At 36.8% G+C, this 27,177-nt stretch overlaps 1 protein-coding gene across 1 annotated transcript in view; it reads right to left on the minus strand.

The window, feature by feature from the left end:
• The window catches only part of LOC126260154 (cadherin-23-like), a 370,016-nt gene that overhangs the window by 101,141 nt on the left and 241,698 nt on the right, over positions 1-27,177 (minus strand). Inside the window, exons 19-24 of the mRNA XM_049957412.1 lie at positions 25,959-26,047; positions 20,636-20,793; positions 16,755-16,936; positions 16,394-16,617; positions 3,742-3,930; positions 837-969 (exon numbers count right to left, since the gene is read on the minus strand). Coding sequence (XP_049813369.1) covers positions 837-969; positions 3,742-3,930; positions 16,394-16,617; positions 16,755-16,936; positions 20,636-20,793; positions 25,959-26,047 — 975 coding nt within the window. The remainder of the gene's footprint in view (positions 1-836; positions 970-3,741; positions 3,931-16,393; positions 16,618-16,754; positions 16,937-20,635; positions 20,794-25,958; positions 26,048-27,177) is intronic.

Raw genomic sequence — 27,177 nt, forward strand, 5'->3', positions numbered from 1 at the left:
CAAAGAATAAAGTTTCAATAAACCTTATGTACTAGTAAAATGTTCTTCAGGAACACTGAAAAAATCATAAACTGTCCAGTGTCTTCTATAATCGTGCTTTCACATACTACCAATGAAAAATATACATAATTATATGGTAATGATTTCATATAGTTACCATGGTGAAAATTAATCTTGCATTTTTCATGAAACAGTTTGTTTTGAAAATAAATAAATTAATTAAAATAAAAAAATAAAATAAATAAAAACTATTTCACCCCATTTCCCATTGCCAGTTTTGCTGTATATTTCCTCTCCACTTCACAATCAGAAAAACAGTCATTCCATGAAAACTTAAGGTTTTGTTCTGTCAGTAACACTTCCTGTCCCTTTGTTTAGTGGCAAGTCAACATAGATCACATCATCAAACTCTCACTCTATATAATGCCATATTCAAGTCTATCTGTTCATTATTTTTATGTTAATACTTCAGTGAAAACTGTACAGGTGTTATGTCCAAAGATGTGGAATGAGCCAAAACATATTTTTTTCAATTGCATATTTGTATCTAACCATGAAGGATGTTAAGATTTATGAATTGACTCTCACCAACACTACAAGATAATTTTTTTGTTATGTCTGTGTATTTGATTATTCATTTATTTTTGCTTGTAACATCTAATTTCACATATCCTGTAGGGAGATTCAGATTCTGTGTCGTGAGACCACTAGGTAAATGCAATGAATGTATGTTGTTTTGGAACTCAAGTTTAACTAGTAGCATTTAATTCCATATTTATGTAATTCTATAGTGTGTGGCTTAAAACACATAATAATATCTGGTCCAAGAAACTCACCAGTAAAATTAACCAAGTACTCATCTATGAGGAACTGTGGTTCAAAGTCATTGACATTCCTCACATAAACAATAAGATCAAGATCTGATGAGAGTGGTGTTGGTATACCTAAGTCATATGCTTCAACCCTTAGCTAAAACAAAATAAAAATTTGCAGCTTTAGTATAATCATTACATAGGCGGAAGAGAGCTATACAGTACACAAAGCATAATGTTATTAAATATGACAGAACAAATAGGAAAGAAAGAAGATGTGATGAATTACTACTATCTCTTTCACATACACATATGTGTTGTCTACATATTGATACTTTATTTGAAATATATTGATGAAAGGAGGATATCTAAGTGAAACATGAGCTGGAAGAAACTGAATTAGTGAATTATTGATAGTAAGAGGGATTACAGCCAGACGTCATTAGAGTTACAAGTTGTGATCCTATAGCATCCTGCATACAGTACGTAGGGGGATATTGTATTAGAACAATTTGTTTTGAGCTTTTTATCAGTGTCTCTTGAAACCAGAAAATGAAAAATTCACTGAGGTTGCATTTATTGTATTCTTAGAGTTTGACCATAAATGATAACTACATTCATGTGGGAGGAATAACAAATTGTGTAAACAGCCTTTCTGTACTACTTTCTGGAAGATTTCGTTTTCTTTAACATTGTAACCTTTGATATAGCATGATTAAAAGTGACACATTCAGTTATATCTTACAAAGCTGATGGGGAAAAATAGTTACATGAATATTAAATAATTCTAAGTATAGTAGGTAGGTTCAGATAAAAATACACAACAGTACTGAAATTTTAACTTACGAAGGTAAGTTCTGGCCAGAAATTCTGTCTCACTTATATAAATATGTAAATGTTTGTTTGTCCAAAATCGTGTACCTCAAAAGTTCTTGACCAATTGCTTTGAAATTTTGACACAACATTGCATTCCATTGTTAAATTTATAAAAAAATGTATATCATATATATCTAAAAATAGGTATAAAAAACCAGACTTGTTATCATATAATTTTAAAAATAGGTATGAAAAACTGGACTTGTATTCCAATGCATTGTTGTGTCAAAATTTTAAAGCAGTCAGTCAAAAACGTTTGGAGATTTGTCATTAGGAACATTTATAAATTCTAATTTTTCCAAAATCTCAAATCTCCAGAAGTTCATCATGGATTGTTTTGAGAATTGGACACAACATTGTGTTTGAAGGCTCACATGTTTTTATATGCCTTCTTGAACACCGATGGTATACCTGTAATATAAGTGTAATGAAAGGGAAACATTGTAAAATGTGAATACTGATTTGTTAAAAACTGTTAATCTCCAAAACTTCTTGACCGACTGCTTTGAAATGTTGACACAATGTTGAAATCCAATAAGGGCACTTTTTAGGTACCTAATTCTTTAATATATGATTGATAACATATGGGTATGTAACTTCTTGAGATTTTTTGTAACAATGCTTCCCTATTATTAAATTTATATGAGTTTACATATTATATATATTTAAAAAAATAGACAAATAAAAACAGTTGTGTATACCAATGAAATGTTGGACCAAATTTCAAAGCAGTTGATCAAAAACTTTCACAGATTTGTGATTAGGAATATATTTATTTTCTATAAAAGTACAAACATAGCTGTTCGTTTCTTCAGCATCTCAAATCTCTGAAAATTCTTCATCGATTGCTTTGAAATTTTTACATACTGTTGTATTCAAATACTCAAGTGTTTATATATCTATTGGAATGTCATCTGTTACATATTTAATATATATGTAATAAAAGAGGAAATGTTATAAAAATGTAAATGTTGGTTTGTTCAAAATCATTAATCTTCTAAATTTCTTGAGCAATTGCTTTGAAATTTTGACAAAACAATGAATTCTAATACAAGCATGTTTTTATGTATCTAATTCTTTAATATATGTACATTTTTAATACAAAATATATAAATCCATTTATGTAACGTGCAAAGCGAAAACATTGTTATCAAAAATCTTAAAACGATTTACTTCTTCTTTACTAATTCTTTAATATATGTACATTTTTAATAAAAAATATATAAATATATTTATGTAACATGCAAAGGGAAAACATTGTTATCAAAAATCTCCTTTTACACATTATAGTAATAATGTTTTGATACATATAGACTATACACTTTTTAATATATAAATATACATGTAAAATATACAATAGTTAAATTTTATTATCAGACAGGAAAGCTGTAATTACGGCTTATTGGTTTATGATTGGAATACTACTACAGAATCCAATGAATTTGCAATAGCAATAACCAAAACTCAAGGTCAGAGAGTGGGGGGGGGGGGGGAAGAGTATATGGGAAAAGGGGTGGAAGGAAATGGACATAAGAAAACTGGAAGAAGATGGGCAGAGAGTAGGGGCAGGAGGAAATGGAGAGAGAGGGGTATGGAAAAGATGGACAGGGAAGGGGTAGCAGTCATGGAGTGAGAGAGGATAGATAGGGGGCAGGAGGAGATGAAGAGAGGGTAGAGAAGGTGATGGACAGAGGGGGGAGGGGGGAGGAGGAGGAACTGGACAAAGAAAGAGAAAGGGGGTGGGAGACATAGACAGAGATGGGGGAGAGAAGGAGATTAGGATGTATATCCAATTCCTAAGCATATTAGAAATGTGTACTTTCTCTTTTCTTTCTTTTGCATTTAAGCAGACAGACCCACAGAAAAGCATGGCCAGGTACAGGCAGTAATTTTACAGTTTTCTTGAGCTAATTTTCCATTTGAGATAATCTTAAGTAAATTATAACAAAGCACATTTACAAAAGTAGGAAAATTAGTATGCCTGTTACTAAAAGTTATGGGCTACAGCTGTACAAATTAGGCTTAATGGAGTGGAAACAGAATCAGTATTTACCTCATAAATCTTCTGTTTCTCTCGATCTAGTGGTTCTTTCAGCTCAATAACTCCTGTTTTGTCATTAATGTGAAATGTTTTCCAACTTCCTGTTGGGTCTGGTTTTAACCGATAACGAACAGCTGCATTCAATCCAACATCATAGTCAACAGCTTCTACTTGAACAATACTACTACCAACAGTTGTGTTCTGAAAGTAGTTTAAAAATTTTACAATAAAAATGGCATTTTTCATTGCTTGTACATGTTTCATATTCAAACTAAGATTGCATGAAGATGAACCAAAATTTTTTTGATTGACATTTATTCAGGGCCCATTTAAGACCTAACTGACACAAGCATCCACTTGGGGTACCAAGATGAGAGGTGTGCCAGACACACACCACTTTGAAAAATCTCTACAAGGGTGTATCATAATTAGTACTGAAAACAACCCATTTTCACACTAACCAGATTTAGTTTTAGTTTTAAAGATCTTACCAAGAACCAAGGAAAAACAATTAATGTATGAGAAAGGTTATGAATGAGGCATGGGGTGGTGAGGGGCACCAAATGATATGATGCTTATGTGGAAAAATGGGAGGGAGGGTGCCAAATAATATGTCAGTTGTATGGAAATATTTCTTGAACTAGCCCTGATTATATACAGCAGTAGCCTCTTGGTGTGAGAACGTGGAGCTGATGCCACACATTCCTACAGACAGATATTTTTTTAAGTCACACTTGAACTATGCTTTCCAATAGATATGTTTCCTATGCTTTCCAATAGGTATATTTGGAGACTCTAATATTTTATACTATCATCATACTATACTTTTGCAATCACCTCATAGAGCTGAATCCCTCATGTTCTAACTTGCTGGAAATCAGTAAATTGTGCGTGGTTTGCACTTATGTACTAAATGAATGACCAACAACATGTAGACTGGCCACCCTGGTTGTGATATTTTGACAGATTTTCCATGTTTGTGTACCCAAGTACAAAACTTGTTCCCCACTTGTGACAACTTCAACACATTTCTAATGTAGAGCATGGAATAAATAATTTGTAGAGACATGTCAAATGTATCTTTCTATGTCTCCTACACTTTCAGTCACACACAGCAAAGTAGTATTTTTAATATGGATTTGAATGTCACTGCACTGTGAGTAGATTGCTTATGACCAAACAGAGAATAGGTATAGCTGATGATGTTACTGAATGTCTCAATTAAGGAAAGGAGCCATACAATATTTATGTACAAGGCAAAAGCTGCCTCTTAGGAAGAGCAACCATAAAATCAAAAAGAATACAATTTCTAAAAAGTGGACATAAATTTTTGAGAGGTTCTAGTTCCCATTCAAGATCTGGAAAGGCTAGGTTACTATAATGAAATAAGGACAATCTGGGTCATCAACCTTTAAGAGAGAATTGACACATTGCTCAGTTCATTACTTTCTGTTGAATGGGAGGGGTAAGAAAGTTTACAGAGATGCACAAATGAGAGTAACAAGAGTTTTGTTTATGAAGAGAATGGCAACATAATGTTTTGTTTCAGAGGAAGTTGTCACCAACTGAATAGTACTACTGTTTGGGAATCTAAATAAATTTAATTCATCAGTCAATATGATGCAGTTATGGATCAAAAATGAATGCTGCTTAAAAATAATATCTGCTTAAGAATTTTGTCTGTGTCATACAGTGTCTCTCATGAAAGATGTCCATGTCCGCGGGTCACGTGGCGCGTTTGCCAGCTGCTGCTGCTGTCTCTGTGCATAGTTCTTGGACACCAATACTTTGGACATGCCCCCTACATTGTGTGACTAAGTGTACTGGTGTTTCCTTTTGAGTTTTTTTGCCAAATTTAATCGCTTCAAATATTGTTACTAGACATCATTATTGCAACTGCTCCGAGTCCGGGGCTTTCCCTGCCCATATGTCACTGGGCCCAGTCCTCAGAGAGAAACACCATGCACATGTCTTCCGTACTGTGTTTGGGTGTTTTGTTTTGAGATTCCTGTCAAATTTACATTTGGTATGGTATACATGAAGGAGTAACAAGTACTTCTTGTGTTGAACTATGCAAAAACAGAATAATATGTAGAATTCATGTGAAAATAGCCCAGGGTGCATGTCCCCAATGATTTGAAGATATTTCGACAGACTAATCTGTGTTACACAAATGAAGGCCTAGAACACCTCGAGTTTTGACTGAAAATAAAGCAGATGGGATAGGGGAGGCCTTGGAAAGAAGTCTGAGAAGATTTCTGTGCCATTTGGCACTCCAGATTGGTGTATCAAGAGCATCTGCTGACAGAGCTGTGTACAAACTGAAACTGAAACCATGCAGAATAATGGTAGTGCTCAACTGAGGAACTCAGACACTGTTGCTCAATGTTGTTATTGCAACTGACTGCTACAGTCTGCACATGATAGGGAAGTTGTCCCTTAGATGCTTTATTTCCTCATGAAGCATGGCTGCATTTGTCAGGCTACATAAATTCTCAGAACAAGTGACGTTGGAGTTGTGGAAATCTTCATGAATTACATGATGTGAAAACAGGAGTGTGGTGTGTAATTTGTGCAAGACAAATTATTGGACCAATCTTTTACCATGAAACAATACATTCTGGCAGGTATGTAAACAATATAATGTCCCCTTTTTCTCAAGAGCAACACCTAACGAAAAGATGTAGGGTTATTTCATACAGGACAATGCAAGACAACACACCCCCAATGCTTCTATGACAGCAATACAAAGTGTTTTTGATAATAGGATAGTTGACTGGCCTCCCAAAATTTGCCAAGTGTTTTCTAATGTGTGTAGGAGACGTCAGGCTGCTCTAACCACAGAGAGAGATCATTTTGAGCACCTACTGTAATGTTGATGATGCTTAACTCAGGAAGCGTGCACACAGCTGACTGCTGGCAGGTTAGTATCTGAGAGTTGGGCACAGCAGTAGCCTGCAGATGCAGAGTTGGCAGCCAGTGGCCATACCATGCAATCCACAGACCCCTCCTGTGCATCTTTCATGAGACACTCTGTATTTGTTCAAGTTGGTTATATGCACTTTTATTTGCACTACCATACAATGTTAATATTTGAAACTGTGATTTTCTTTGTTATTAGCTTTGCAGTTTGAGCTGACAGGAGTAGCTAGATGCATACAAAATATTTTGCAAGAATCATATCATTATGGTTAGCAGTTTTATTATGTGAAATGTTCATAAAACAATAAATAAATGAATTCTGTAAAGAATGATTGGCTGCATTGCTATTAGTTTAATAAATAATCTTTAAATGACAAGGAAACATGGCAGATGGCAAAAAGTAACAATTTTATCTAGAATCAAACAACGGAAAGTCCAGTATGGAATAACAACAATATGTAAAGGACAGATTGCTACTCACCAAAGAGAGGAGGTATTGAATTGTAGACAGGCACAATGAAAAATAATGCTAGAAATATTCAGCTTTTGCCCAAAGTCTTTCAACCTTCTCTCTCTCTCTCTCCCTCTCACACACACACATACACAAACACACATGGCCACTGTCATCTCCAGGCATAGCCCAAATGTGTCTGCAACTGCAATTATTGCTCACTGCTTAAAAAAACATTTATGGTGAAAACAAATATCAGGGTGTGGTAAAAATAGACCTTCAGAACTGTACATTAGACTGCAGCTCACATCAAAATGTGTAAGCAACTCTTGAAGTTGTTTAACAGTGATGTGAACTACCACAGCACATTTGCTGGATCAAGGCAAAGATGCTGTTGCACACAGTATATGCATTGTTCTTCCAATTTATCCAGAATCAGAAATTATGGGAGTGTTAGAGAACGACTTACCTACAGTTAAGGAGAGGTAATGTCAGTTTCAAATTCTGCATTATTCCATAAGGTCAACTGGAAAATTGAGAGTGATTTGGCATGGGTCTGATAGCAGGATGACAGAATTTTGGATTCAGATTCACAGATGGTAAAAGGAAAACTTGTCCCACAAGATTAAGCAAGCACCTCATGGTAAAGTGAGGGATTTAAGTATAAAATTCACTGTGCAGTGTAGAAAAGTCAGAGAAGTGTGGTTACATGGTCACTAAGTCTTCCACGATGGTCAGTTTGTCCCTGATGAAGAAAGTGCAGGCAGTCATTGGAGGCTTTAGATGATACCCATATTCATGTTGCCAGAAACAGCAAAACTTACAAACTTTGTGAAATCCTACACATTAGACAGTTTGACTGAAGTCCAGTCACTAAATGAATCAGCTCATACACAGGGAAGTTTTTAAAGATGTACAACATTACCTGTGAGGTAGAAATTCAAGTTTGTCACCATCACCCTTTGTGAGTAACATTATCATTTTAGATTATTTGAAATGTTTTTATTTTCCCAGTCTTAAAACATTTATTCTTACCACTTCACCCTATTATTTTGCTTCTCATGGAACTGTTTTTCATTTGACAGTGCATTCTCTACCCCGGGGATTGTAAATTAAGGTTTTTCCCCGGTACCATAAGTTTCCAGCACAGACTTTTTGCAGTAGTTTATGGTATACATGTTGTTCATTCAGGTGATATTGAATGTATACAAAGAAGAGTAGCAAGAATGGTCATAGCTTTCTTTGACTCATAGGAGAGTGTCATAGAGATACTGTGAAAAAAAAAAAATAAAGAACTGTATGGCCAGTTGCTTGGAGATAGATGCAAACTATCCCATGAAAGCTAACTTTCAAAGTTTCAAGAACCAAGTGAGGAATCTAGGAATATACTCAACCCCTACCTAACACTCCCACAGATATTTCAAAGACAATATTACACTAATTGCAGCTTGCACAGAGACATTCAAGCAACCATTCTTCCTGCACCATACATGTGACTGGAATGAGAGGCCCTAGTAAATAATCATTGGAGAAGTAGATTGTAGATTGTATTTTATTGGTCCTGTTGTCTACATAGCAGCTTATGCATAAGACATTGGACAAGTCAAGTTATAAATATACAGGCTGAAAGTCATTTTAAGGCATACATATTTAAGCTTACAATAATACACTTTACACGTAAGTATTTATATAACACATTTCATAAATTTAAATATTCTTCAATGGAGTAAAAGCAGTGGTGCTGTAAATATGACTTTAGAGATTTTCCAAATGTATTGACCTCAGTGATACCTTTTATGTTTTCAGGAAGTTTGTTATAAAGCTTAGCTCCCATGTGAAAAGTACCTTTTTGGCACAGTGCTGTGCTGATTTGAGTCATATGTAAGTTTCTGTTTTGTCTGGTAAAGTGCTCATGTACATCACAGTTTTTTTTGCAGTCTCCGGTCCTTGCCTATTACATTTAATTTAAAGAACAAAAGGGTTTCCATAATATATACACATGGTGATGGAGGAATACCAGATTTCTTAAACAGGGGTTTACAAGAGTCTCTAGACTTGCACCCAAACAAGATTCTAATGGCCCTTTTTTGTAGTTTAAAAGTGCTATTAGCTGTTTTAGAGTTTCCCCAGAAGGTGGCCCCATATCTAAGAAGAGAATGAAAGTACGCTTGATATGCATTCAATACTGTTTTCTCACTACAGCATGATTTTAATGAACAAAGAAGGTAACATGTTTTGCTCAGTTCTGCATTGAGATATTCAATATGCTTATTCCATCTGATGTTACTCTGCAGCCAAAGTCCTAAGAACTTGGTTTCAGTACTGTTACCAATTGGTTCGTCATTGATAGAGACTGATGGGATAAACATGTCCTTGTTAGGAACATTGTGAAATTTTAGAGCAACGGTTTTCTTACTGTTTATTATAAGCTGATTACTCTGTGCCCAGCTGCTAAGTTGTTTTGTGACCGTGTTTACTGTCTGCTGTAACTGTTCATCGCCGTCTCCTATTAGTAGAATCGTGGTGTCATCTGCAAATATGATTGTTTTGTGTGCATCAATATTTAAGCTTAGATCATTTATGTACAGAAGAAACAGAAGGGGTTCCAATACTGATCCTTGGGGTATACCACATTTTATTTCTTTATAGTCAGATAAGTGATTAGATACAGTTTTTAGTTCAATATTTGTGTGCTTGACGCACACTGCCTGCATACGATTAGTCAGGAAGGAACTGATCCACTTGTTGGACAGACCTCGAATACCATATCTTTCTAGCTTTGATAGCAGAATTTTATGGTCCACCATGTCAAAAGCTTTTGACAAGTCAATAAAGACTCCTATTGTTTCCTGTTTTTTGTCCATCAGGTTTAGGATGGAATTGATGCACTCATAGACAGCAGTTGTCGTTGACCTCTTATTTCTGAATCCATGTTGTTCATTACATAGGATGCTGTTTTTATTTATAAATTTCATAAGTTTCTCATACATAACTTTTTCCAGTACTTTAGAGATGCAGGAGGAAATTGTGATGGGTCTGTAGTTATTTACATTGTCTTTATCCCCTTTTTTATATACAGGAATAACTTTTGATGTTTTCAACACATCAGGGAAAGTGCCTGCCTGAAGTGAGCAGTCGCATAAATGTGTGAGTACTTCAATTAGGTTTGATGTGCTCTTCTTGAACATTGTTGCAGGTATACCATCAATACCTGCCGATTTGGAATTTTTTAGTCCTTTTATTGCTTTAGCTACTTCATCTTGTGAAACAGAACTGATGTACATTGATCCTCTACATGCACTTATTTTATATTCATTTGCCTGGGTGCTCTTAAAGTTTTATTGTAACATATTTTCAGCAACACCTGTGAAAAAGTTGTTAAATGTGTTGGCTACTTCTATGGGGTTTGATACTTTTTTATTTTTATGTGATAGTGTTATATTTTTGCAAGGTTGTCTATATTCTCCACATTCTTTTTTATAACACTCCACATGGCCTTTGATTTATTAGCTGAATTATAAACGATTTCATCATTATGCATTATTTTTGCTGCTTTTATTACTTTTCTTAATAATTTGGAGTATTTTTTATAGTATGCGCGTACTACAGGTGAGGAATTTTTTGAGTTACATATTTCATGAAGTAGTCTTTTCTTCTGGCATGAAACCCTTATTCCCTTTGTGATCCAGCTGTTTGTTCTAGAGTTTCCCCATATGGTTAATGTTTTCAGTGGAAATGCAAGTTCAAAGAAATGGGTTAATGTATCAATGAAAGTGTTGAATTTTTCATTTATATCATTCATTTTGTACACTCCTAGCCATTTTTCTTTCTGTAATAAGTTGTTGAGTAGTTCACATTATGCTGATTATAACTTCGATATGCTGTTCTGAGAGACATGTTGTTGAAAATACTGCCTTGTACTTTTATGCTTAATATTTGAGCAAGATGATCTCTAAAACCTGCATTGAAAATTTTTAGTAAGGTGTTGTGTAAACTCTTCTTGACTAGAAACTGGTCAAGAGCTGTTTGGCAAGTTTCTGATACTCGGGTAGCTGCTTTTACCTCAGCCTTTAAATTGTAGGACGTTGCAAGGTTCAAAATGGTCTCCCTATTTCCACTATTCGTGAGGAAGTCAATATTGAAGTCACCACAGATTATCAATTCACAATCCATTTTATTTACTTTATTTAGCAATGACTCCATTTTGTTTAAGAAAAGTTCAAAATTCCCGGATGGTGATTGGTAAACTGTAGCAATAACCAGGTTGAACTGAGTAATTTTTATAGCTGCAATTTCATAATCCTTTTCAGCATTTGCCCTAGTTAAGTCAGGTAGTGTCATAGAATCTACATTATCCTTTGTGTAAATTGCTACCCCACCCTGCTTGCTGTTTCTCCTGCAGTAGTAAGCAGCCAAGACAAATTTGTTTATTTTCGTATTCTGGATTAATTCTGGGTTAAGCCAGTGCTCAGAAATGCATAACACTGAGATATCATTAAGTTCATGTGTTAATAGAATGTTAATTTCATCGATCTTATTACGCAGGGATTGCACATTATGGTGATAAATTTTTAGTTCGGGCGTATTCACTATTTGGTAATTGGGAATCATATTTACAGCATCACATACCTCTAGTTTAAATTAGGAACGTCAGCAGTGTTGTATTTTCATTCTTGTTTCTTGTTTATTTTGTTTTCCTCGCTGTTGGAAAGATGTTCAGGAAGCTGATAAATTGTTCTATCCCTTACAAGTCTTTCTTTAATTATTTCACTAACACGATCACAAACAAATCTTTTCCCTTCATAGTTCAAATGCATTTCATGCTTCGTGTGCAGATTTCGATGCAGCTTGCTTATATCCAGTACATCGCACTTAGCGTATTGAGAACATAGTTTCCTTATTTTAGTGTTTGTTTTCCGCATTTCTTTGTTTACACACGAACCAGCTGTGTGGCTGGATCGAATCACTCAACAGAGGAAAGTCCACTGGACCTGACAGGATACCAATTCGATTCTACACAGAGTACGCGAAAGAACTTGCCCCCCTTCTAACAGCCGTGTACCGCAAGTCTCTAGAGGAACGGAGGGTTCCAAATGATTGGAAAAGAGCACAGGTAGTCCCAGTCTTCAAGAAGGGTTGTCGAGCAGATGCGCAAAACTACAGACCTATATCTCTGACGTCGATCTGTTGAATTTTAGAACATGTTTTTTGCTCGAGTATCATGTCGTTTTTGGAAACCCGGAATCTACTATGTAGAAATCAACATGGATTCCGGAAACAGCGATCGTGTGAGACCCAACTCGCTTTATTTGTTCATGGGACCCAGAAAATATTAGATACAGGCTCCCAGGTAGATGCTATTTTTCTTGACTTCCGGAAGGCGTTTGATACAGTTCCGCACTGTCGCCTGATGAACAAAGTAAGAGCCTACAGAAGATCGGACCAGCTGTGTGGCCGGATTGAAGAGTTTTTAGCAAACAGAACACAGCATGTTGTTATCAATGGAGAGACGTCTACAGACGTTAAAGTAACCTCTGGCGTGCCACAGGGGAGTGTTATGGGACCATTGCTTTTCACAATATACACTCCTGGAAATTGAAATAAGAACACCGTGAATTCATTGTCCCAGGAAGGGGAAACTTTATTGACACATTCCTGGGGTCAGATACATCACATGATCACACTGACAGAACCACAGGCACATAGACACAGGCAACAGAGCATGCACAATGTCGGCACTAGTACAGTGTATATCCACCTTTCGCAGCAATGCAGGCTGCTATTCTCCCATGGAGACGATCGTAGAGATGCTGGATGTAGTCCTGTGGAACGGCTTGCCATGCCATTTCCACCTGGCGCCTCAGTTGGACCAGCGTTCGTGCTGGACGTGCAGACCGCGTGAGACGACGCTTCATCCAGTCCCAAACATGCTCAATGGGGGACAGATCCGGAGATCTTGCTGGCCAGGGTAGTTGACCTACACCTTCTAGAGCACGTTGGGTGGCACGGGATACATGCGGACGTGCATTGTCCTGTTGGAACAGCAAGTTCCCTTGCCGGTCTAGGAATGGTAGAACGATGGGTTCGATGACGGTTTGGATGTACCGTGCACTATTCAGTGTCCCCTCGACGATCACCAGTGGTGTATGGCCAGTGTAGGAGATCGCTCCCCACACCATGATGCCGGGTGTTGGCCCTGTGTGCCTCGGTCGTATGCAGTCCTGATTGTGGCGCTCACCTGCACGGCGCCAAACACGCATACGACCATCATTGGCACCAAGGCAGAAGCGACTCTCATCGCTGAAGACGACACGTCTCCATTCGTCCCTCCATTCACGCCTGTCGCGACACCACTGGAGGCGGGCTGCACGATGTTGGGGCGTGAGCGGAAGACGGCCTAACGGTGTGCGGGACCGTAGCCCAGCTTCATGGAGACGGTTGCGAATGGTCCTTGCCGATACCCCAGGAGCAACAGTGTCCCTAATTTGCTGGGAAGTGGCGGTGCGGTCCCCTACGGCACTGCGTAGGATCCTACGGTCTTGGCGTGCATCCGTGCATCGCTGCGGTCCGGTCCCAGGTCGACGGGCACGTGCACCTTCCGCCGACCACTGGCGACAACATCGATGTACTGTGGAGACCTCACGCCCCACGTGTTGAGCAATTCGGCGGTACGTCCACCCGGCCTCCCGCATGCCCACTATACGCCCTCGCTCAAAGTCCGTCAACTGCACATACGGTTCACGTCCACGCTGTCGCGGCATGCTACCAGTGTTAAAGACTGTGATGGAGCTCCGTATGCCACGGCAAACTGGCTGACACTGACGGCGGCGGTGCACAAATGCTGCGCAGCTAGCGCCATTCGACGGCCAACACCGCGGGTCCTGGTGTGTCCGCTGTGCCGTGCGTGTGATCATTGCTTGTACAACCCTCTCGCAGTGTCCGGAGCAAGTATGGTGGGTCTGACACACCGGTGTCAATGTGTTCTTTTTTCCATTTCCAGGAGTGTATATATAAATGACCTAGTAGATAGTGTCGGAAGTTCCATGCAGCTTTTCGCGGATGATGCTGTAGTATACAGAGAAGTTGCAGCATTAGAAAATTGTAGCGAAATGCGGGAAGATCTGCAGCGGATAGGCACTTGGTGCAGGGAGTGGCAACTGTCCCTTAACATAGACAAATGTAATGTATTGCGAATACATAGAAAGAAGGATCCTTTATTGTATGATTATATGATAGCAGAACAAACACTGGTAGTAGTTACTTCTGTAAAATATCTGGGAGTATGCGTGCAGAACGATTTGAAGTGGAATGATCATATAAAATTAATTGTTGGTAAGGCGGGTACCAGGTTGAGATTCATTGGGAGAGTCCTTAGAAAATGTAGTCCATCAACAAAGGAGGTGGCTTACAAAACACTCGTTCGACCTATACTTGAGTATTGCTCATCAGTGTGGGATCCGTCCCAGATCAGGTTGACGGAGGAGATAGAGAAGATCCAAAGAAGAGCGGCGCGTTTCGTCACAGGGTTATTTGGTAACCATGATAGCGTTACGGAGATGTTTAATAAACTCAAGTGGCAGACTCTGCAAGAGAGGCGCTCTGCATCGCGGTGTAGCTTGCTGTCCAGGTTTCGAGAGGGTGCGTTTCTGGATGAGGTATCGAATATATTGCTTCCCGCTACTTATACCTCCCGAGGAGATCACAAATGTAAAATTAGAGAGATTAGAGCGTGCACGGAGGCTTTCAGACAGTCGTTCTTCCCGCGCACGTAAAGTGCCCTCCGCCACACACCGTTGGGTGGCTTGCGGAGTATAAATGTAGATGTAGATGTAGACTATAAATCAGATCATGCCTATGAGGAAGTGTGGCAACTACTGTGTTTCTGCATTTATTAGCTTGTAAAAAGTTCTATAGCGTTTTCACGCAAACCTCTGCTTCATTTTTTGCCACATCGTTTGAGCCCATTATACAGACGATAAAGTCATTTTCTTGTATTAATTTCGTCTGAGAGTTAATGTCTACAACATTTTTACATCCCGCTCCTGGTTTCACTACACTAGTAACTGCTATGTCGCGATTTTTCTCACGGAGCATGCTGGATAGATTCCTGTCATGACTGTCTGTTAGTAATAGTACATTACTCTTTTCCCCTGATGATCTGTGTTTGTTGTTGACATTATTTGAAAAAACGCTATTCATTTTCAGTTCACTGACTTTTTCAAGTTCACGATCATTTGGAGAGTCGTTATCACATTCACTTGTTTGCAAAACATGATATTTGTTTTTTTCCGAAAATGTTACAGTTTTAGCAGACTTTGTTGTTCTTTTTGTAGTTGGAACACTATTTTTGTACAACACTTTTACCCACTCGGACGATATATTACTTTTGTCTTGCATCACTTCACTTAGTGTTGGCTTCAGTCGCAGATCCCGATTTTCTTTCTTGAGTGAGTCAATATCGCTTCTTAAGGAACTGACTATGAAATGTAAGCTAGCAATTCGTTCTTTTAGCATTGTTATTTCAGTGTTACAATTCTTACAAACTCCCTTTTTAACAGCATAACTATAACTATTTCTCAAGTTAGATTCACGCACTTCTACACTCGGGGCCATCTTGGATGATGGATCCTCTGCCATGCATTTCACAGTGGTTTGTAGGGATTAGATGTAAGTGTAGTTGACCCTAGTCTTCCAGACATTTGTAAATGTGAGCATGGAGGTGGCAGTTACTGTTCACACATGCAGTGTTTCATGCAATCTCTGTGTTCTTCAATAAGTCACCTGCTGCCTTATGAAATTTTAGTGTATTTGGACAACCATATTTCCAATTTTTTCAATCATTTTAAGAATAGGTATCTCTATTGAACATATAGAGAGCCTGTCATTTTCAATCACTTTTTAATTATTAATTAAATCAATTTAGTTAGAACAAATGTCTCAGTCCTAGTCACCTTTAATCTTAATACTGCAGATGTACATTCTTGTTGCCAGAAATTGTTAAGTATCATAAGGACCTCACTTTTCCTCTTCATTAGAACAGACACTTACTCTACCTCTCCTTACCACATGTGAAAATATGTTTAAACTATGGTAGTAAACTGATAAATGTTGTTGGAAGGATAAAACTTTGGTACAGCCAATAGCAAAGTTGTTCATGCCACTTAACTCAGACACTGACACCAATACTCAAGTGATCCTTATAAGTGAAATGTCTCAATTTTTGAATATTGTTATTTTAACTCCAGATCATAGGAGGTATGTACAATTTAGTCTCATATTAGTACTACTTACCTCAGGTACTCTAACTGTTACATTCTGGGATGGATTCACAAACACTGGAGCATTGTCATTGAAATCAGTTACACAAATACTAATATTCATTACAGCAATATTTGGAGGTGTACCAAGATCTTTTGCTTGTATCCTTAAGCTATAATTTCCATACAATCCTTTCAGTGGTTTTAATGTTATTATTCTCCCTGTTAAAAAATCCAGATTCTCTATGGCGAATAAGCCTGTGAAAATAAGAGATAATATTCATTTGTACCATTAATATTAATGTTTAAATATTAAATGTTGTTAGTATTTGCAATCATTATCAAATTTCATTTCATGGAAGTAAATGAAGTATAAATAGATAGCAAATATCTACCTTTTGCATTTCCTGATGTAATAGAGAAATGAATTTTTCCATTTGGAGTGTCTGGGTCATCTGCATCAGAAGCCTTTATTAATGTTACTACCTCATGGACTTCATGAAATTCTGTAATTATTATGCAGCCATAAACTGGCTCAAATATTGGTGATTCATCATTTACATCAATGACTGTAACCCTACAATAATAAAAAAGAACATATTAAAACATTGTAGAGGCTACTATTCAAATGAAACTGTAAAGTTCTGCATGGAAAACCAACAATGGGTGTAATAAACAAAATCACTCACTGTACAGTTGAGGGCTTGAATAGGTGACAGGCACATAAAGAAAACAGAAAATATATTGCTGACTACAATGACATTATTCAGAGTCTGTTTACAAAAAAATACACATGTATGGCTACATTAGGCGTATCTTGCTGAGGTAAAGTAGCCAGTGCATGTCATTTTTTTCTTGTGAAGCAGATGACTGTCCAGAACCTCAGAAATGTTCCCAACCTTTTTCATGTGCACACTCAGTGTCTCTAGTATACAATCACACACTTACAAACACGCACACACACAAGAATAGTGCCCTTGTCTATGTACAGAAACCAGCACATTTTCACAATTTAGTTAATAACCAAGTTACAGGAATCGACTTTTTAATGGAATTGTGGATTCTTTTGAGAAGATTAGCACATTTCTATGAGACAAAGTCAGCAATGTAACTCTCTTTTAGATTCAACCTTAAAGTAAAAAGGGAAAATGTATTGAATATGGTTATTTTTGTGCTGTTATTGCAGCCATTTGAAAAGAACAGCACCTGAATGTTTGTGCCATTCTCCATGGAAATTACTACTAATGTAACTAAGACAAACAATATCTGATTTTATGACACTCTCAAGAGTTACATAAACTTCCTGGTGATGCACCATTCAAATGGCCATAATAACCACATAAAAATGCATATATTCAGTGCTGTTTTTCTGGGGGAACGCTGGGGGATGCGTACCCCTAAACTTTTTTGTCAACAAAGTAATTTTTTTACGATATCATATTGCTATCCCTGAATGTGTGAAAGTTTTGGACTCGTCAAATTGGCCTGACAATCCTGGAATAACATATGGTGAAACGAATATCAAAACTTTATCTTGTCGTTTTGCTCTTCCAGAGAGAAAAATATGTAGAGGATTTTGGGAATATCTGATGGAGAAGAAAATTCCAGCATCCCTCCTTCCTCTTCAGAATGCACTGAAATGTGCTCCTACATGAACGAGTAAATGTGAACATGGGTTTTCCCAAATGAATCTGATAGTCTTGACAAGAAGAGCTTCATTTTATCTTTCCACAGTCAGCAATCTGATGTTCATAAAGTTGGTTGGTCCTCCACTGATGTTGTTCCAACCCATGGACTATGTATGCTCTTGGTTCATGAAAGGCAACATCTTGCTACTTACAGCAAGAGTAAAGTAAGAAGGCGTGAAGACTACAGCAACCATGAACTGAAGTCAGATTGGAAAATGTTGTAATGCTATTAATGTTAGTTAAACTGTAGTTTTATAGTTAAATAAATTTTCAGCTGTATTAAAAATTGGGTCAGTTGAAGCACAGGATACCACCCATCATCTATGCCATTTCGGGAGCCAAACAAGGTTACAAAAGATTTTTGTAGTGTAGTTTCTATTGTTGTTGATGATAAGTGTTTTATAGGTTAAAATATGTGTTTGGTAATATTTCCTTGTGCTTGTTTTGTATGTCGGAGGGTTGACTCAACTCACCTGTTTCATTTGAGGTGAATTATAGGTCAATTGAACTGTACGATACCATTTTCTTCTACTGTTCAGGGGTTGATGGGAATCGCATGCTTCATCTGAGGTGATGTAAACTTAAGTGTTCAGTACCACATTCTGTTGTATGTTTGGGTGTTTCTTGGTATAGCTTGCTTCATTTGAGCTGTAAAGTCAACTGAAGAGTCCGATACCATTTTTTTTTAGTTCGGCTTGTTGATGACATCATGGCTAAAAGCAGATGAGTGGTATCACATGCTTCAGTTATAAGTAATTTTCGCTGCATTATATCCAATGTCGGAATACCCTCAAACTTTGTTTTAGAAAAAAAAAGACTGCATATATTCAATGTATTTTTACTTTTTAATTTCTTTTTGGATCTATAAGAGAGTTTAACCAATGTCTTTTGTCTCATATAAATATGCTATGTTGGAAAAAATTAATTAGAAACACTTGTGACCAAATTTTTACACTTTAGGTACTGCTTAGACATATGAAAGAGTTTTATCAGTAGAATTATACAAAGCTCCCATTGAATGAAGAAAAAAGAAAAGAAAAAATAGGTCTGCATATTCATCTCGGTGATTAATACTGAGTGTTGAAGTGCAGTGGTTATCATACCAGACTCACATTCGGGAGGTCAATGTTTCAAACCCATGTCTGGCCATCCTGATTTAGGTTTTTTGTGATTTCCCTAAATCACATAAGGCAAATAACAGGAAGGTTCCTTGAAAAGGGCACAGCCACTTTCCTTCTCCATCCTTCCATAATACAAGCTTGTGCTCCATCTGTAATGAACTCATTGTCGACGGGATGTTAAACACTAATCTCCTCCTCCTCAGTGATAATGAAGTTGCAAAATTGCTCAATTTGCTAAATAACCATAAATCAGAGAGGCACCATTCCAGAAATATTGCCATAAAATGGTAGCCAGTCAGTGATGGTGTGCAAGTAATTGCCTGTGAAGAGCTGGCCACTAAAATTTTTGAGATTATAATAACCTTTCGCAATATGCCATGCATTTTCAAAATGGTGAACCAATCTTTTCTTTGAGGATGACAGCTTTGTAGTACTGGATACAGAAATTTTAAGCATTTTCTGTAAAAATATTTGAGTAAAGAAGAGTGGTAAACATTCACTTTCTGCTTTCTTTTTCATCAGTCGTTGTTGATAGTTATTGATCTATTTGTCAGAATAAAAGTTGACTCATTTTGAAACTTCCTGGCAGATTAAAACTGTGTGCCCGACCGAGACTCGAACTGGGACCTTTGCCTTTCGCGGGCAAGTGCTCTACCAACTGAGCTACCGAAGCACGACTCACGCCTGGTACTCACAGCTTTACTTCTGCCAGTACCTCGTCTCCTACCTTCCAAACTTTACAGAAGCTCTCCTGCTAACCTTGCAGAACTAGCACTCCTGAAAGAAAGGATATTGCGGAGACATGGCTTAGCCTGGGGATGTTTCCAGAATGAGATTTGTGAAAATCTCATTCTTGACTCATTTTCTTAGATTAGCAAAAAGTGAAACACTTGGCCTTTAGTTCTCATTATCAAAAACAATGTACATTACAGTACTTTGTATCTGTTAATTTACTGCAGAGTAATGTCTATTGTGTGACTTACCATCTTAACAAATTAATAGCATTATGATATTACTAGTATAGTTGATTTTATAGTCAAGCGTTACTAGTAAACACCACATAAATATTGTGTGTAACAAAACCAGCAACTTATAGGAGTTTAAAGGTATGACTCTTCAGCTTAAATTATTACCCTGAGCTAATCTGAAGAGTAACAACACTCAGAGATAAGGAATATGCACCTACACAGTGGTAATATATCATTTACACAAACAGTGTAAAGAATAGTTGATTGTTTAGGAGCACATGACTACTTTCATTATAGATGAAGCATGGTACACAGCAATAGTATGCATATGTTCTGCAGTTAAATTTTACCAGAATACTTTCGCAGTTTTGCAGCCTGAAGCTGCAAGACTGTTTCTTGTAACTGTTTGTAATGAATAAACCATTTACAAATGCTAATCTCTAACAAACTTGATGGGTGTTGTACATGAGAAAAATATACAATATGAAAGTGTTTTTACCCAATTTGTTTGAATGCATTTCTACTTTCTCCACTAGAGTATCCAAACTGGTAATTATCCCAAGCTTCAATAATTAACATGTAGCTACTCTGCTGTTCACGGTCCAGTTTGTCTGATACGTTCAAAATACCATTGTCAGGGTGAATCTGGAACTTTCCCTAAACGAAAAGAAATGTTGTTTGTAAAATTTTATATTATGATTAAATTTTGGGAAAAACAATAGAAAGATTACAATCCACAAAAATGAAAACAAACTAAGAATACACAGACTTTTATTTACACTGTCACTGATTTGACATGATTTATATTAGCCATTAATGCAACTCTTAGCAAAAAAACTAGAAAATTTAAAAAAGTTATTTAAAATATTGTATAGAACTTTAGTAATTAACAAATGCACAATCACAAAACACAGAATCCAACCAAATTAATTAAAAAAACAAGGGCAAAAGATTATTTACAATTTATAACTTTAAATATGTGAGAAATAAAGTCTATGTTGTTTCATATAATGAATAATAATGAATATAGCCATGTCAGTTACTTAGGAATGAAATCAACAGCAAGTGGAGGCTAGTTGACATGAACGGCTGTAGGAAAAATGTGAACAAATTGAAAAAGAAATGGTAACTCCAGTAACAGATTCAGCAAAAACAACAGTCAAAATGATATTTTCTGAAATTAAAAGCAAAGGCATCAACATTGATCATGCAATAGGAATTCCACTCTAAAATGGAGAGATAAGAGCAGATGGTAAGATTAGATTGAGAGAGGAGGCACAGGCAGAAGGAAAGATTTTTCACTGGCACTTAAAGAAGAAAACACAGAGCAGGGAACTAGTAGTTATCTCCCAGTCAACACCACTGCTGCTCTGTGGTATAGCTTATTTTTCACACTTTCCCCCTTTGTTATGTGTTGGAATTATGTCTTGGAGTACCACAGCAAAAATCAACAACATATTTTTGATGTAAAAGTGGGCAGTAAGAACATGGTGTAAAGTCCACATGTTTCACGCACTTCATCAAAGACTGAATTTTTATTCTCACTTCCACAAAAATGTGTGTGAATTCCTAAGGGGCCAAATGGCTGCTGTCATTACACACTACTTAAACTAATTTAAAGTAAGTTATGCTAAGAAAACACACACACACACACACACGCACACACACACTCACACACACACATATACATATGCCCGAGGGAGGACTTGAACCTCCGGCGGGAGGAGCCACGCAATCCGTGACACGGCGCCTCAAACCGTGTGGCTATTCTCATTTCCCAGTATGTGTATTCTTTAAGGGAGTTTATGAGACAATGATAAAAGTAAATATCATTTCAATCATAATACAACACAAGAAACAATTTTCAAGACAACTGTCTTCATCTGTTGGTTCAGAGCAACCATCTGTCTGTTGATCTATTACAACTTGGCTACAGACAAGCCAAGAAGTTCACAAGAGACTTAATTTAAAATAAATTAAGGACAAACCACAAAAGCAAGTCCTCCTACAAATTGCCTCATTATCTGGATACAATAACTGAAACTCCCTTTGTTACAATAATTATTCCCAGTACTCAAATATACAACAAAACGGCTAACCCAGTTCATGATGCATAGTCCAAATTGCTGGTTGTTTACCTAACAGCTTCTAGGGGCAACAAAAATTTAATTTTTAGTAATTCATATATTTACTAATGGAATTTAAAATTTTGTTATAAGCTACTCATAAAGAAGTATAATCTTATAGAGGTTTAACAGAATAAGACAAGTATTACAGTTAGAAATTGTGTATGTCTTCAGGCAGTGTAACTCACAGCACACAAATTACACAGATTATATTCATCCACCATTCGAGAGTGGGAGCACTTAGTGACTTCCAACAAACTTTAAACATAATTTCAGATCTTTTCTAAACTTTTCTCACTTGCTTGCTAACATCAAATATTTAACATATTAACTCATTTGCAAAGTAATCAGATGTCTGAAGCTGTTTTAGGTATTGGTGTTTCATTCTTTAAAAACTGGGGGGGGGGGGGGGGGTTACTTATTATAAAGAAGTCAGCATTCTCACCAGTTATCTTTTGAGAAAAACAGCAACTAGTTACTATAAATTCAAAGAAACAGCAAGTTTCAAAATAACAGCTTCTCTGCTAATTGTACTAGCCTTTTTAAGACCAAATAATATACAATAGGTTAGTAGTAGTTAATTTTTAATGCAGCCCACAAAAGATGTTCCTCACAGTGGGTTCTGTGTTGATCTGTATTTTGATATGCCCACATGTAAGAATTTTCTCTTTCAGTCTGAGAACTATGCAAATGACAAATGACAGTGACACATATAACTGCACATTAACTTCACTAGCTTTTGAGCTGCCTGTCTCTTTTTATATGAGTGCTCTCTGTCTCTCTCTCTCTCAATCGCACACACACCCACACACACACACACCCAATCACGCCAAATCAGAAGCTGTGCTGTTAAGTGTGCTCATGCACCACACATCACTTATCCAGAGGTGAGTAGTTGACATTCCTAGCTTTTATTTATCGTTTCCAAACTGGAATTTTTGTTATTCTTGTAAGTTTCAAATTTATCGAAGATATTCTGTGCCCACAGGAAAACTGCCTGCGTTTTGTTAAGTTTATAAAATTTTCCATGTCACTGTATCCACTATCAACCTATATTTCAGTGAACAGTAATATAAAAAAAAATCCTCCCTCTTTTGTGTCAAGTATTTAGCTGTCTGAGACCTATCTTAAGAGAGAAGGAAAAAGGAAGAAGCAAGATTGGGGTTTAATGCTCCATACACAATTAGATCATTAGAGACAGAACACAAGCTTAGACTGTTTTAAGGCTGGGGGAGGAAATTGGCCATGTTCTTTCAAAGGAACCATTCCAGCATCCGCCTGGCGCAATTTAAAGAAATAAAGGAAAACCTAAATCAGGATGATCAGGTATGGATTTAAACCATCGTCCTCTTGAATGCGGGTCCAGAGAGAAGAAAAGAATTAATACAACCTATTTATACCATATTCTTGCTGTCCACAGTCTTTCTTCGGTTACTAACTGCAAGAACTTCATTTCATCTATTTCCGTAGTCCATACTGTTGTGACCTGACTTATGTTGTGACATAATTAGTTTAGAAGCACAGTCAGATCAGAGGTGAAGCGGCATTTTTGGTCATCCATTTGTTGGCAGATGATCAGCTGCATACAGGAGTGAAACAGCAATGGTGTCAACCTGGGATTTTTAAGGTCTCTGTGGTGGGAGACATTACAGAATAACCTGGACTTTAGGTTAATGACATAGGTAAGGAGATGATAGGAGAACTGAGACCCTGGGTTGGCTTATTGGTATACTTCTTATTGCTCCTTCAAGTGTTAGCTGGGAACATGCAGAAGAACACAGGTATTAGTTTTATACAAGCATAGATGAGGCCTACTAGATTCTCCAATCAATTGCCAGAACAAATGGCACCCTGACCTTTAACTTAGTTAAGAAACAATATCATGAAAAGGATAGTTGTTAATCACCATATAGCAGAGATGCTGAGTTGCAGAGGCACAACAAAAAGACTGTCACAAAATAAGCTTCTGGCCATCAAGGCCTTTGTGAAAAATAAACACACACACACACACACACACACACACACACACACACACACACACACCTGCAAACACAGCTCTCACAAACAAAACAGGTATATACAGTAATGCATGGTACAACAGACCACGCATCATGGAGGTGTCAGATATTATTGTTCTAATCGAATAGGTTAGAGTACTCATTACAATGTAGGTGATGCACAGGCATAGGCACCTGTAGACAAATATATGTTGGAAACCAATAACCATAGCCCAGAGGTATGTACAGGCAAGCTTTGCAAGTCATGCTTAGTGCGCGATGTTAATCAAGTCTTGACTGCTCATTTACATAGCATCTGCTGTAGGCTTGTCAATCCAAGGCAACTGTTGTTGGTTGTCTTGAACTTGCTGAACACTGTCTTGCTAGCCATTTGAGGGCCACTAAATATGGAATTTGAGGCTGTTTACTTATAGAGGAAATGTGACTACATCACTTTTTACCTCAAGTTCTCAGTCAGTGTGCAAGAAATCATTGGTTTCTCAATGCTTATGATCTCTGACAAAAGAGGTTTGCACTGTGTGTCTCTACCTAAGTTACAAGACTTACAGCTAATATTCATACTTGGAGGGTTTTTACTTTTTCTTCTGCCAGCCATACACAATTTGGTCATTGCAATACCTATCTTGACTTAATTTTTATTCCTTATAAATATTTGATCTCGCTTATGTTTAGCTTTTACAGGAGTTATTCATTCTTTATTTTCCTTCCTGTTCTTTATGGGGTCTGGATACTCTATTGACTTTTAAAAAAGCTGTATTTCGATTTCTAAAATTTTGCCCCAACTTTCTCTCAGTAATTAGCTGACTGGTCTCATACTCTGTGAACTAAGCAGTGAAGGTTATGAGCAGATGTGTCCTAAGTTGCAAGAGATCATGTTTTAGACTTTTTTTTATTCTTTTTGACTCATCAGTCTAGTTAACTTTGACAGTAAATAACTGAAATCATTTAAGTTTAATGTGTCTGGAAAGCTGTCCCTATTAAGTGTGGTTTGTTGCATATAACAGAGCCCATCTCATACTAAAAATACGAAGGTCTGAGGTTTAATCACAAATTGGTCCAAGAATTTCCTACATAAGACAGTCATCACATCATGTGATAAATGACAAGCTGCACTATGGTTCAGAGGCCACATAAAGTTACAGCACCCACAGTGACTGGTTGGGCAGGGCAGTTCAGAGATTAGAAGAAGGAAAGGGCATATTGCTTCCAAAACGTAGCATATAATAAAGCATTTTAGTTAGTGCTTTAATCAACCTCCAGTTTGAAGCCCTACCTCTATCAATTACTCATTTTGAAATAATTTTATGAATTTCATGATGTAAGCCATATAGTTTTTTGATGACTGCATGTGATCTGCCTTCTTTTTCTTTACTGCATAATTGTTTGATGCAAATTCTTATTTTCTTTTCCCACTTTCTCAAAAATTGCATAATTTTTTTCTTGATATTAACTTTATCATTATTTGGATATCTTTTGCAGATTGTTCTTCACTGTCAAGAAATATGGTAACAGAACAAAAAAACAGCAATCACCAATATTCTATTTGCATTTCACATTCAGTGGTGCAACATCTGTAGTTTTCACATTTTATTAGTGCCAATGTGTTATTGTCCAATGCTTCATTCAAATTTATAATGAAGTAAACTTACTACAACTGCTGTAGTAATGGATATAATACCTTAGAAGACATCCGATCCAACAAGTAAGTTACTTTTCCAAAATCGCCTGCATCAGCATCCTTTGCCTGAATGATAGCTATTTCTGTTCCTGAAAATTGAAAAAAGAAACAATATATTGCAGGTAACTGTCATTAAAACATGATGCATTTTGAGATGAAATATAAGACCTGCCTGAGTGAATAAATGTCTTTGACACACATTGTAAAGGAGCTGTTGTAATACGTAAATTTCCTACGTAAATTACTTGTAATACTTCTGGCATTCTAGTCTGAGATGCTGGAGTTCGTAGCCATGTGTGCATGAGGTGTGCTTGCTTGTGTGTATGAATGGTGTGTTTTCACTTTTTTTCTGATGAAACTTGTGGTCGAAATATAATGTGTGTCTTTTAACTGTGCCCGTCTGCAACATACTGCATCACTTTATGGTAAATAGCACTCTACCTTTTCCTATATTGTCAAAAAACCAGTTGAAAATTCTGTTCCTCTGATATTAGCGGCATAATAATTGACAGTGTGTGGATCAAATTCAGAAAAAAATGTAATGACAACAATCAGGTGTTTTATACCAAGTAAATGGTGTCAGGAACTTGCCAGTAAGCAAAACAAAAGATACTAACAATGCAATTGATAACAGGCAGAAAACGTCCCCCATGGTACAGAAAAGAGTTAGACATTGTTCTCGAAGCAGTATAAAAACATGGCAGACTTTAAACATTTCATAGATGGGCAGTGATTTTTAGAATATCAAAATTTAATTCACACTTCTCTGAAAGATGCTTTTAACAGTTTCCATAACAAAAATCTGTCTTAAAATCTAGCGAAAAGTTTAAAGAAGTTGTAGTGATATCAAAAGTACATGAGTGACAAAGGAAAATCAGTACCTGTACTATGTAATAGAAATGGTAATTTATAGCTGACAGCACCACTAAAGGAGGGTTATCAAACACTATTTTCCAAAATTCTTTCATGAAAGAAGATGTAGTAAATATTCCAGAATTTTAATAGAGTATGACTGCAAACATGACTAATTTAAAATTACACCCCTTGGATAGCCATGCAATATAAGTGGTAATGCATTTGCCTCTCACATACCACAGAACATGATATGTTGAATTCATAACACGATTCAACCAATCAAAATTGTAAAACTAAAAACCTAATTTATTCTCTACAATTTTTCATAAACAGAACTAATACATAAGACTGACACAAGATGTAT

This window comes from Schistocerca nitens, chromosome 5, assembly GCF_023898315.1.
Source record: "Schistocerca nitens isolate TAMUIC-IGC-003100 chromosome 5, iqSchNite1.1, whole genome shotgun sequence".
NCBI classification, from domain to species: Eukaryota; Metazoa; Arthropoda; class Insecta; order Orthoptera; family Acrididae; genus Schistocerca; species Schistocerca nitens.